This window comes from Lepidochelys kempii, chromosome 6, assembly GCF_965140285.1.
Source record: "Lepidochelys kempii isolate rLepKem1 chromosome 6, rLepKem1.hap1, whole genome shotgun sequence".
NCBI classification, from domain to species: Eukaryota; Metazoa; Chordata; order Testudines; family Cheloniidae; genus Lepidochelys; species Lepidochelys kempii.
Genome location: NC_136385.1, coordinates 121,801,004 through 121,814,276, shown reverse-complemented (window position 1 = coordinate 121,814,276; position 13,273 = coordinate 121,801,004). Strand labels below are relative to the sequence as shown.

The 13,273-nt window shown below is 46.1% G+C and overlaps 1 protein-coding gene across 2 annotated transcripts in view; it reads right to left on the bottom strand.

Annotated features, from left to right (window-relative positions):
* The window catches only part of RTN1 (reticulon 1), a 202,125-nt gene that overhangs the window by 70,331 nt on the left and 118,521 nt on the right, over positions 1 to 13,273 (bottom strand). Inside the window, exon 3 of one of the 2 annotated variants that reach the window (XM_073349958.2) lies at positions 12,394 to 13,176. The exons of the other annotated variant lie outside the window; for it this stretch is intronic. Coding sequence (XP_073206059.1) covers positions 12,394 to 13,176 — 783 coding nt within the window. The remainder of the gene's footprint in view (positions 1 to 12,393; positions 13,177 to 13,273) is intronic. 2 annotated transcript variants of the gene reach the window in all.

The window sequence follows — 13,273 nt, the reverse complement described above, 5'->3', positions numbered from 1 at the left end:
GATTTAGCAAAACACTTGGCCCTGGTCTACACTAGGACTTTAGGTCGAATTTAGCAACGTTAAATCGATTTAAACCTGCACCCGTCCACACAGTGAAGCCCTTTATTTCGACTTAAAGGGCTCTTAAAATCGATTTCCTTACTCCACCCCTGACAAGTGGATTAGCGCTTAAATCGACGTTCCCAGCTCGAATTTGGGGTACTGTGGACACAATTCGATGGTATTGGCCTCCGGGAGCTATCCCAGAGTGCTCCATTCTGACCGCTCTGGACAGCACTCTCAACTCAGATGCACTGGCCAGGTAGACAGGAAAAGAACCGCGAACTTTTGAATCTCATTTCCTGTTTGGCCAGCGTGGCAAGCTGCAGGTGACCATGCAGAGCTCATCAGCACAGGTGACCATGATGGAGTCCCAGAATCACAAAAGAGCTCCAGCATGGACCGAACGGGAGGTACGGGATCTGATCGCTGTTTGGGGAGAGGAATCCGTGCTATCAGAACTCCGTTCCAGTTTTCGAAATGCCAAAACCTATGTGAAAATCTCCCAGGGCATGAAGGACAGAGGCCATAACAGGGACCCGAAGCAGTGCCGCGTGAAACTAAAGGAGCTGAGGCAAGCCTACCAGAAAACCAGAGAGGCGAACAGCCGCTCTGGGTCAGAGCCCCAAACATGCCGCTTCTATGATGAGCTGCATGCCATTTTAGGGGGTTCAGCCACCACTACCCCAGCCGTGTTGTTTGACTCCTTCAATGGAGATGGAGGCAATACGGAAGCAGGTTTTGGGGACGAAGATGATGATGATGAGGAGGTTGTAGATAGCTCACAGCAAGCAAGCGGAGAAACCGGTTTTCCCGACAGCCAGGAACTGTTTCTCACCCTAGACCTGGAGCCAGTACCCCCCGAACCCACCCAAGGCTGCCTCCTGGACCCAGCAGGCGGAGAAGGGACCTCTGGTGAGTGTACCTTTTAAAATGCTATACATGGTTTAAAAGCAAGCATGTGAAAGGATTACTTTGCCCTGGCATTTGCGGTTCTCCTAGATGTAGTCCTAAAGCCTTTGCAAAAGGTTTCTGGGGAGGGCAGCCTTATTTCGTCCTTCATGGTAGGACACTTTATCACTCCAGGCCAGTAACACATACTCGGGAATCACTGTAGAACAAAGCATTGCAGTGTATGTTTGCTGGCATTCAACCAAAATCCGTTCTTTCTCTCTCTGTGTTATCCTCAGGAGAGTGAGATATAATTCATGGTCACCTGGTTGAAATAGGGTGCTTTTCTTCAGGGACACTCAGTATAGCCCATTCCTGCTGGGCTGTTTGCCTGTGGCTGAACAGAAATGTTCCCCGCTGTTAGCCACAGGGAGGGGGGAAGGTTGAGGGGGTAGTCACGCGGTGGGAGGAGGCAAAATGCGACCTTGTAACAAAAGCACATGTGCTATGTATGTAATGTTAACAGCAAGGTTTACCCTGAAAGAGTGAGGTGACTGTTTTATAAAATGTGTCTTTTTAAATACCGCTGTCCCTTTTTTTTTCTCCACCAGCTGCATGTGTTTCAATGATCACAGGATCTTCTCCTTCCCAGAGGCTAGTGAAGCTTAGAAAGAAAAAAAAACGCACTCGCGATGAAATGTTCTCCGAGCTCATGCTGTCCTCCCACACTGACAGAGCACAGACGAATGCGTGGAGGCAAATAATGTCAGAGTGCAGGAAAGCACAAAATGACCGGGAGGAGAGGTGGAGGGCTGAAGAGAGTAAGTGGCGGGCTGAAGAGAGTAAGTGGCGGGCTGAAGACAGGGCTGAAGCTCTAATGTGGCGGCAGCGTGATGAGAGGAGGCAGGATTCAATGCTGAGGCTGCTGCAGGACCAAACCAGAATGCTCCAGTGTATGGTTGAGCTGCAGCAAAGGCAGCTGGAGCACAGACTGCCACTGCTGCCCCTCTGTAACCAACCGCCCTCCTCCCCAAGTTCCATAGCCTCCACACCCAGACGCCCAAGAACGCGGTGGGGGGGCCTCCGGCCAACCAGCCACTCCACAACAGAGGATTGCCCAAAAAAAAGAAGGCTGTCATTCAATAAATTTTAAAGTTGTAAACTTTTGAAGTGCTGTGCTTAAAGTGCTGTGTGGCATTTTCCTTCCCTCCTCCACCACCCCTCCTGGGATACCTTGGTAGTCATCTCCCTATTTGTGTGATGAATGAATAACGAATGCATGACTGTGAAGCAGCAATGACTTTATTGCCTCTGCAAGCGGTGATTAAAGGGAGGAGGGGAGGGTGGTTAGCTTACAGGGAAGTAGAGTGAACCAAGGGGCGGGGGGTTTCATCAAGGAGAAACAAACAGAACTTTCACACTGTAGCCTGGCCAGTCATGAAACTGGTTTTCAAAGCTTCTCTGATGCGTACCGCGCCCTCCTGTGCTCTTCTAACCGCCCTGGTGTCTGGCTGCGCGTAACCAGCAGCTAGGCGATTTGCCTCAACCTCCCACCCCGCCATAAACGTCTCCCCCTTACTCTCACAGATATTGTGGAGCACACAGCAAGCAGTAATAACAGTGGGAATATTGGTTTCGCTGAGGTCTAAGCGAGTCAGTAAACTGCACCAGCGCGCCTTTAAACATCCAAATGCACATTCTACCACCATTCTGCACTTGCTCAGCCTGTAGTTGAACAGCTCCTGACCACTGTCCAGGCTGCCTGTGTACGGCTTCATGAGCCATGGCATTAAGGGGTAGGCTGGGTCCCCAAGGATACATATAGGCATTTCAACATCCCCAACAGTTATTTTCTGGTCTGGGAAGAAAGTCCCTTCCTGCAGCTTTTGAAACAGACCAGAGTTCCTGAAGATGCGAGCGTCATGCACCTTTCCCGGCCATCCCACGTTGATGTTGGTGAAACGTCCCTTGTGATCCACCAGAGCTTGCAGCACTATCGAAAAGTACCCCTTGTGGTTTATGTACTCGCCGGCTTGGTGCTCTGGTGCCAAGATAGGGATATGGGTTCCGTCTATAGCCCCACCACAGTTAGGGAATCCCATTGCAGCAAAGCCATCCACTATGACCTGCACATTTCCCAGGGTCACTACCCTTGATATCAGCAGATCTTTGATTGCGTGAGCTACTTGCATCACAGCAGCCCCCACAGTAGATTTGCCCACTCCAAATTGATTCCCAACTGACCGGTAGCTGTCTGGCGTTGCAAGCTTCCACAGGGCTATCGCCACTCGCTTCTCAACTGTGAGGGCTGCTCTCATCCTGGTATTCATGCGCTTCAGGGTAGGGGAAAGCAAGTCACAAAGTTCCATGAAAGTGCCCTTACGCATGCGAAAGTTTCGCAGCCACTGGGAATCGTCCCAGACCTGCAACACTATGCGGTCCCACCAGTCTGTGCTTGTTTCCCGAGCCCAGAATCGGCGTTCCACAGCATGAACCTGCCCCATTAGCACCATGATGCATGCATTGGCAGGGCCCATGCTTTCACAGAAATCTGTGTCCATGTCCTGATCACTCACGGGACCGCGCTGACGTCGCCTCCTCGCCCGGTATCGCGTTGCCATGTTCTGGTGCTGCATATACTGCTGGATAATGCGTGTGGTGGTTGATGTGCTCCTAATTGCCAAAATGAGCTCAGCGGCCTCCATGCTTGCCTTGGTATGGCGTCCGCACAGAAAAAAGGCGCGGAACGATTGTCTGCCGTTGCTCTGACGGAGGGAGGGGCGACTGACGACACGGCTTACAGGGTTGGCTTCAGGGAGCTAAAATCAACAAAGGGTGTGCCTGTACATCAAGGAGTATTTCAGGCAGGACTGCACGGAGGGTTCCAATAAGAAATGGTGCACCAAAGTTATCGTTGTTATTGGAACAAGGAGGTTAGCCTGGCCTCTGATTGATACATGGCTAGATTAACCTCGCTGCGCCTTCTCTGTGACCGACTGCAGTGTGATCTAGACAGGGGAGGAGGAAAATGAGTACAAAACAAATCTGGTCTATTTCTTGTTCTGACCCACTCCATCTATCCTTTACATCTTTGGCTGGCAGCAGACAAAAAAGGCGCGAAATGATTGTCTGCCCTTGCTTTCACGGAGGGAGGGAGGGTGGGAACGGGGTCCTGACGATATGTACCCAGAACCACCCACGACAATGTTTTAGCCCCATCAGGCATTGGGATATCAACCCAGAATTCCAATGGGCAGCGGAGACTGCGGGAACTGTGGGATAGCTACCCACAGTGCAACGCTCCGGAAGTCGACGCTTGCCTCGGTACTGTGGAAGCGCTCCGCCGAGTTAATGCACTTAATGCACTTAGAGCATTTTCTGTGGGGACACACACACTCGAATATATAAAACCGATTTCAAAAAAACCGACTTCTATAAATTCGACCTAATTTCGTAGTGTAGACATACCCTTGATCATATGCTTAACTTGAGGTTAACATGCTGGAGACCAGTATATCAAGTCTGTTATACCCATCCCCAGATAGTTCCTCTGCCTTTGCCTGAAATACACTCCTTGTTTGGGAGATTTTTTTTAATTAATGGGAATACAAGAGCTGGACAGAAAGCCACTGATCTGACTGGCCTTCTTTTGGCTTGATTGCAGATGCCCAGAGTGCTCAAGCAGGCCTATTTCCATAGCCAATAGGACTTTTCTTAATCGGCATATAAACCTATTTAAATCAGTTACTGGGCCTGATCCTCAGCGGGTTCCGCAGAAATCAAGAGCACTGTGCCCATTCATGCCAGCTTCAGATCTAGCCCTGCCTGTTGTTCAGTTTTTCCTGATATATTGAAATCTGAGATGTTGCAAGCCAGGATTTTCCTAGAACAAACCAGAGACTCCAGGTTACAGTTACAGCGAGAAGTTACATGTCAGTTCTTCTTTCTGTTTGGCTTAATATAAAATATTGAGTATAAATAAAGATTTGATATGAATGAGCAGACTAGAGTGTCAGTATTAAAAAAGCCAAAGTCACCTGAGCTGGCAGCCATCTTCATCTATTTGTTCTGCAAAAGGAAAGGGAGGGAAATAATGTAGCCAGTGATTATATGACTCTGACCAGAGCACATGTGATCAGATGAGTGTGTGCCACTGTCACAGGGTAACTCACTGCTCACATCACCTCCTGCTGGCCGTCCTGGGAATTAGCTCAGCCAGTTTACACTCTCCCTCCGGTGGCATCTTCTTCCATCCTGTCTCACTTCTGGATCTGCAGCTCTCTCTTCATGGCTTGGCCCTCCAGCCAGGTCACTAAAGTCCTCCCCTTCTGGGGAAGTCACAGTCTTTCCATATCTGCTGGCTGGCTGGAGTCCCCAATGTTCTTTGCCACTCCCCAGTGGCTAGTAGGGGAACTCAGGCCCACCCTCTCCACTGGGTTCCAGCCCAGAAACCCTAAAACAAGCAGCCACGGTCCCCATGCAGTCCTACCTTTTCTTGCTGTTTCCCTAGGCTTCTTCCTTCATCACTAGCTCCTACCCTCTCTGGGTTTACCAGCCTTCAACTCCCTCCTCTAAGAGGGTGACTACAGCCTACTTCCCTACAGCCTTCCCTAGGCAGCAACCCAGCTTTATACAGGCCCCATCTGTTCCTGCACAGGTAAGTCTGTCCCTCTAATTAGAGCTTTCTTCTCAGCCTCCAATCTACTAGGTTATTTGGCCCATCTGGCCTCCATTAACCCCTTCCACTCCTGTGTGGAATGCACACCCCATTATAGCCACACAGAGAAATAGGATCTTTGATCAAATCTTATGATCTTTGACAAAAGCTGGCAGGGCCTCTCCATGGTGAATGAAATGGGAATGTTTTTTATCTTACAAAAGATGATTATTAGACATGGTAAAATGGAACTGAGAAATGAATGGCCATTTTCATCATTACCACTGGATGGCAATAGACATTAAATAGAGACTTTGAATTAGCACCGTACAAATCACACATCTATCTGTTGTGTTCCACAGTACTTCTTTGGCGTGCACCGGTGCAGCGAGGGGAGAGAGAGTGGTTATAGGGTACCAAGCAAACACACAGATTCTCTGAAGGTATGATACACAGCAAACTCACAGTAATGTTGTCAGCCAGTGAGACTATGAACTTGTTTCAAGTAAAATGTTGTGATTTCACATTGACTCACTCCAGAAGCTATGAAATCTGTGCATTTATTCCATGGAGCATGAATTCAAAATCAATTTGCATTTCCATGTTCAGCCCCAGAATTAATCCAGTCAAATCAGTGTAACAGAATGCCCGTTTAGACCTGTAAATTGATATTGTTTATGGACATTGGTACTTTGTACACACTACACAATAAAGATAAATTGCAAAATATGTGAATGTTTATATATGAAGCTAAATGGTTGATGACTGACAGTTCTTGGACTACATTTACCCTGAGAGTAGCTAACTAGAGTCATGGAACAATCTAAACTATAGTATGGACCTAAATTCATGCTGGGGTAGCTCAATGACATCACTGACTTTACTGCCCACAAGGATGAACTTTGCCTTATTATTTTTTCTTGCAGTTGATAAAATTCCAATATTATAGACTTTGAGGATCAAAAGCTATTGTTCTGGCTACATGATGCTTTTTATTACAGCCCCAGTTCACCTCTAATTATTTTGCAGAATATCTTCTTTGAGACTAAAAGAAAAGGAGTACTTGTGGCACCTTAGAGACTAACCAATTTATTTGAGCGTGAGCTTTCGTGAGGCTGAAATTTTGAAGGCTCGGTCTCCCAGCCCAAAGATAAATACTGCAGAATGTTTTAGGCTAGCCCATTCAGCCCCTTGTGAATTCTCCAAATGAGAAACAAATGAACTGTTCACAGGTTGGAAAAACAGACATGTACCACACTTCTTAAGGGACCATTTAATTAGATACAGTGACGGGTGCATTAATCCCTCAGACAGAAAAGCATTATTGGCCAGATCCCAGCATCACTAACCCCAAGAGTTCAAAAATCATGAGTCAGCCTCCCAAAAGTCTTGAGATTGGCTTAAAAACAATGAGATCTTAAAAACAAAAACAACAACAAAAAACTCAGTACTTTTTAATTTATCTGTGTCATAGCCTTTGGGGTTCACATTTTCAAGCACTGCTCCACAACGCTGGGGGCTAAAAGCTTATCTTATTTTTCGTGGATGCTGATAATCACATGCCTTCTGGGGTTTAAGAAGAGCAACAAATATTGCAAGACTATCAGTGAAATTGTGAGTTAGCAACATTGGGATCCTCAGCTGCTGTAAACTAGCATAGCTTTACTAAGTCAATGGAGCTACAGTGATTTATGCCTGCTGAGGATCTGGCCCTATTTCTGCATAAAGGGTCCTGATCCTGGTCCTGAACACCCTCTACTCCCTTAGTGGGCTGCATAAGTTTATTGGCACACTTGCAGATATATCAGAGAGTTCTCTGGAGTGTCTGCCCAGGGAAGTGGCAGCTACTGAAATACAGAGCTGAGCATATATGTATTGTTGGCTAAGCAGTGACAAACGAGAATAAATTAGTTAGTAGCTGTCCCGGGTAGGGAAAGTTTCCACCACCAACCGTGAAGGGAACACAAGTCGCAAATGCTGACTTAATGGGAGACAAGTGGGGAAATCCACTGGTGTTTATAGGAATCCCCTGTGTGAATCAAAAAGGGACATAGCCCTTGGTAGTGAACTGGCATCAGTTTAAGCAATGAAAGGGTGGGAGGAATTCATCAAGGGAAAATACATGCTGAAAATCAAGGAAACACATATCAGGCCAAATTCATCCTGGGTGTAAGTCCACTAAATTCAGTGAGGTTACAGCAGGGATGAGTTTGGCCTATGGAGACATTAGATACCATTAACTTAGGTTTGAACAGAGACTGGGAGTGGCTCGGTCATTACACTAATTGAATCTATTTCCCCATGTTAAGTATCCTCACACCTTCCTGTCAACTGTCCGAAATGGGCCATCTTGATTGTCACTTCAAAAGTTTTTTCCCCCTGCTGATAATAGCTCCTCTTTATTAATTAGCCTCTTACAGTTGGTATGGGTACTTCCACCTTTTCATGTCCTCTGTATGTATAAATATCTTCTTACTATATGTTCCAGTCTATGCATCCGATGAAGTGGGCTGTAGCCCACGAAACCTTATGCTTTAATAAATTGGTTAGTCTCTAAGGTGCCACAAGTACTCCTGTTCTTTATTCTGCTCAAAGACACTCATGTGCAATTCCTGTGGAACTCAGTGGGAGATTTCTCTCTCTCTCTGACAGTAGAAACTGGCCCCGTATCAAGCAGTAATGCTGAAAAACTACAGTAGGAATTGCTCAGCAAAGTGTGAGTAAGTAATGAAAAAAACCCTCTGGAAAAAACTATCACCGCTAATGAATATTTAAAAAAAAACCAAAAAATCTTCAGTGTTTACAGGGAAGAGATCTAGCCAGCTGTTTAATGCCATCCCTGGCATATCCCAGATTTGAACAAGTGTGTGTGGGGGGGGAAGGGGAACAGATAGAATTTATCCCAACTGCTCTTCCACTGGTGCAGAAATTCATTTGTCAATTCCTCAGTCCAGTACTCCTGCAGCACAGAGGACCTAAAGTTGTATGAAAGGGGCAGCAGGGCACTCCTGTATCATAGCACCTGTCTCACAAGGGCCCAGCCCCTGTCAGAATGTCTTGGGCCAGCGGAACAATCCCTAGACGAGTGTTCTAGCTAGCATAAGTTCAAGCAGCCCTGTGGCTGCTCTGATTTCCACTGGGGCATGGTGTGGTCCCAGGATTAGAGAAGGCAGGAAGATAGCTTAGAGCCACTTCTGTGCTCTTGTCAGCTGGGCTGGGAATGAGCTCACTACAACGGAGGAGTGAGCCCTCCAACTCTGAAGTATTAAAACATAAAATCAGGTGCTTTTTAAAATCCAAAATTTTGTTAACTTATTACCCCCAAAATTTACAATATCTCCCATTGCAAGCATTAGACCTGATCTTGCAGCCCCTCACTCACCTGAGTCAGTCTGCTGGTTTTGGTTCACTGTAACACAATAGGTTAATTTTTAAAGTGTTCCCCATAAATTCACCATACAGGTCCATGGTAAGTCCTGGAGTTAAATCCCCTGCACGTGTATTTTACAAAGTGTGGCTATGCCCTAAAAAGCTGCACAGTAACAATGCTACTGTGAAGTTTCCATATTTGTTGTGTCACATTGATTTCCATGTCAAACTTGCTCTATTTGCAAATAGAAAGGTGGTCCCTAACTGCCAGCATCACAAACTCAATCTGAGCTCACCCAGTCAGGGTGGGTATCTTCCCTTTTAGACATCACCAACGGTGGTGTGAACAGGTGGACAAGGGGAGAGGTCAGAGCTCCAGCAATCCTCAGCAGACAGAGTCCCTTGGGAATGACCGACAGCTGGGGTAGATTAGAGAAGCCCCTAGGCAACCCTAAGCTGTTGGCAGGACCAGCCAGTCAGTCAGGGAGCTCCCATATCCACTCCCTCTCTGCTGCATCCTGTGGAAGCAGCAAAGAGTCTGGGCCATTGTCTATTTAGAGATGAAGTTCCCCAAGATCTTAAACAGCAGACAATAAAAAGACAGATCCATTCTCTCTCACACACCTTGTGAATTCAGCTATGCGTTTGCATTGGAGGGAGATCTAGACATTCCCCCCAACACTCCCAAGCAGATGTCCTGAAAAAGAATAAGGCACAGTGATAGCATGAATTAATGCACTAGTTCATCACCTTAACAGACCTCAGTTCAGATTTGGTCATGTTATAGGTTTGGTGCTTCCAATCTAGTCTCTACTGGGCCTTTGTTCGTAGCATAAAAGGCAGCACACCAACTCAGTCTGGTTGTCTCGGTTTTAAAGGGACCCTAGTAGCTCAAGCTGTTGCGGATCTGGATTCAAGTGCATTTGCCTGACCCGAGTAATGGGGAAGCCGCTTTGCCCCACATACAATTACAGTACCTGGTTGTAAAACACCTATCTTTACGCAATGCCTCCTTTTCACAGGCACTAGGATTAGACTCCCATTTCAGTATGTTTTATTTAAGTAATCTCCTGCTCTCCCAACCCCCAGGTTAACTGAGGGAACAGCATTACACTGATCTCTCCTTAACATAGCAAAGGTCACCCAGACATAAGACCCTTGAGTGACAAGAATAACAGGTGAAGTGGAAGCTAGACTGGAGGCTTAAAACCCTAAAATCTGAATTACTCATGATTGAACGATTCCTTTTTGATAATTACAGGCCAGGTCCTGAGGTTCTTGCTAAGGTTTTCACTCAACACTAGACTAAGACCTTTAGCATTTGGCCTGACAGCAGCAGGAACATTTCCCAGGATCTGAGCATTAGCAAAATGAAGTTGTACTCGGTCCATTCACAAGACTTGAGATTGGCCACCACAAGCCAGCTCATTGTTATGGATGGAAGGGGTTCTCACAGCACCATGGGATTCTTTCAGGCGGACTGTTCCAGCCATCAAAAAGCTATTTGTTCATCTGAACTATTTTTTCCAATCTGGTCATTCCCCCACCCCCATTCCTGTGGCCAGCACAACTCATGGAAGAGCCTGACTTGTTGCTTCCACTGCTGAGTTTGTGTAGGGTTAGCACAATTTCAGAGCATACAGTAGAACCTCAGAGTAACGAACTGACCAGTCCACTTCATACCTCATTTGGAACCAGAAGTATTCAATCAGGCAGCAGCAGAGACAAAAAATAAAGCAAATACAGTACGGCACGGTGTTGAACATAAACTACTAAAAAATGGAGGGAAAGTTTTAAAAAAGATTTGACAAGGTAAGGGAACTGTTTCTGTGCTTGTTTCATTTAAATTAAGATGGTTAAAAGCAGCATTTTTCTTTTACATGGTAAAGTTTCAAAGCTGTTTTAAGTCGATGTTCAATTGTAAACTTTTGAAAGTACATCATAACATTTTGTTCAGAGTTGTGAACAACCTCCATTCCCAAGGTGTCCGTAACTCTGAGTTTCTACTATATTTGTTAATGGTTATTTATTTCTTCACCAGATCCCTGACTTATGAGCCCGACCTATGCTCATAGAGCTGATCCTACAAACATCTTGGCATCTGAATAAGGTTACTCACATGAATAACTGTTACAGAACCAGGCTTGTTGTTTGTATTGATATGTTTTAGTTTGTTGATAATGAGGTCATGAAAACAAGCAGATATAAAATTAAGACTAAACTATGAAAAGTTCTGATCTTACTGTCCTAGTTTAGGGTAAACATCCAATGGGTTGCGTGGAGGTAAAGGGTCTAAGAACCAACACTACCTCACCGCTTTCTGTTCCATCTGCAAGGAGTGCTTCTCCAACCTGCCTTGGCTAATTAAAATAGTAAGCACTTCACACCTAATTGTGTTTTCAAAAATCCAATCACAACCTTCTCTCAGAGGAGCAGAAAGAAGGGAAGAATCCTCAACTGGTATGAGTCACACTGCTTAATGCACTACTAGATTGTGCCCACACGCCAGGGTTATGGCACGATATATGACACTGAATAGAGTAGAAAGGCAGTTTGACTACGGTCAGGACTGCAGGATTGGACCCAAATAAATTCGAATGAAAATGATATAAAGGCACAAGGGCCCAGGCCACGTCTACACTACAAAATTAAGTTGACAACTTACGTCGGCGTACAGCCGCCACAGTAATTGCATCGCTCGTGCGTGTCGGCACTTCATTCCTGGTGTCGGCAGCGTGCGTCCTCACCAGGAACGCTTGTATCAATTGTACTGTCAGTGCGGGGCATTGTGGGATGGCTCGTGAAAGCCAGTAACAGTTGATGAAAGCAACACAGTGTGTACACCGACACTGCGTTGACCTAACTACATCAACCTTGACTCCATGCCGCTCATGGAGGTGGAGTTATTAAGTCGGCATGGGGGGGGGAAGAAGTTATGTCAGCGGGACTGAAATTTAAGTGTGGACACTTCCATAGCTGAGGTAAGCTGTCTTGTGTCAGCTGAACTCTGTAGTGTAGACCAGACCCCAGTCTCTCTACTAATTGTATAGAGAGATTTTTAAGAGCAGAAGAGACCATTGTGATCATCCACTCAAACCTTCTGCATAGCACAGGCCATAGGACTCCACCCACAGATTCCGACGTCAACTCAGTAACTGGTGGCTGAGCTAGTACGTTCATTTACGAACACATTTAAAGCGATGAAGAATCAACCACACCCGTCGGTGAGCCGTTCCAGTGGTTAATTACCCTGCATTGTTAAAGATACGTGCCTTGTTTCCAGCGTGAACTGGTCCAGCTTCAAACTCCAGCCCATGGATCTCGTTATGCCTTTGCCTGCTAGATTAAAAAACCCTCCTACGTTAATCATACACATCCCCCATTAGCGGCATTCAAGGAGAACGTGTTACTGAGACAACATACATTTCGGCATTTACCTTTTTGCTTATTTAAAAACGGCAGCGAGGGGGAAGCCAAGGGACTTCTTTTCCCAGAGTCCTTGGAAGGCAGTTTACTTTGGTTAACAACTGTTGCTTCAAGTGGCTTCTTCTGAATTATTTTTTCTTTTAGTTCTTCTGTACTGGTGGCAGAGGTTGGTGGCTCCACACTTACTTTGGGTGCAACAAAAGAGCATTTCAGATAGGAAGCAGACTCAGCTAGATTTTCCCTGTTCATCCTACTCTCTGTTGTCTTACTTACTTCAAAGTCGGAAGCATCAGGTCTTGAACCACTCTCTTCCTGGATTATGTCCATGATTATTGGTTTCATGAGAGGAGAATCTTGCTCCCTCTTGGGACTTTCTTCGGAAGCTGAAGAGGCATCGCATGACTCGATAATCAGTTCGCTGTCGAGTTCAGCTTCACGCTCTTCCCTCAGGATGCTGTACTGTATTGAAGGAGAAGCAGGCGAAGGGGGAGGTCCTCCGATATGACTGAAGGTCATGTAGCTGGAGTGTAGCACCTCTTCAGCAGCTAGCGGGTCTTCTGAGACCAGCTCTATCTCAGAGTCGCCAGACTCAGCACTGCTGGCTTCGTTATCTAAGGGGGATGAAACAGCTGGACGCCCTGGCTTGCTTTTCTGATCTTGTTTTTCTGTGTAAAGTCCTGGTGAACGCTGGACTTCAGAGCTTTCAAAGGAAAAGCCCTTTGCTTCTTTAATGGCACTGATAAGCTCATCTTCTGACAGGCTGTATTTACCTTGAGATTCTGAGCCAGATGGTTCTGTTATCCCATGCAGAGATAGAGAGAGAGAGAAAATACAATGTTGTTAACAAAGATAACTTCTGATTGCTCTAAATCATTGTCTGTTGCCTAATCA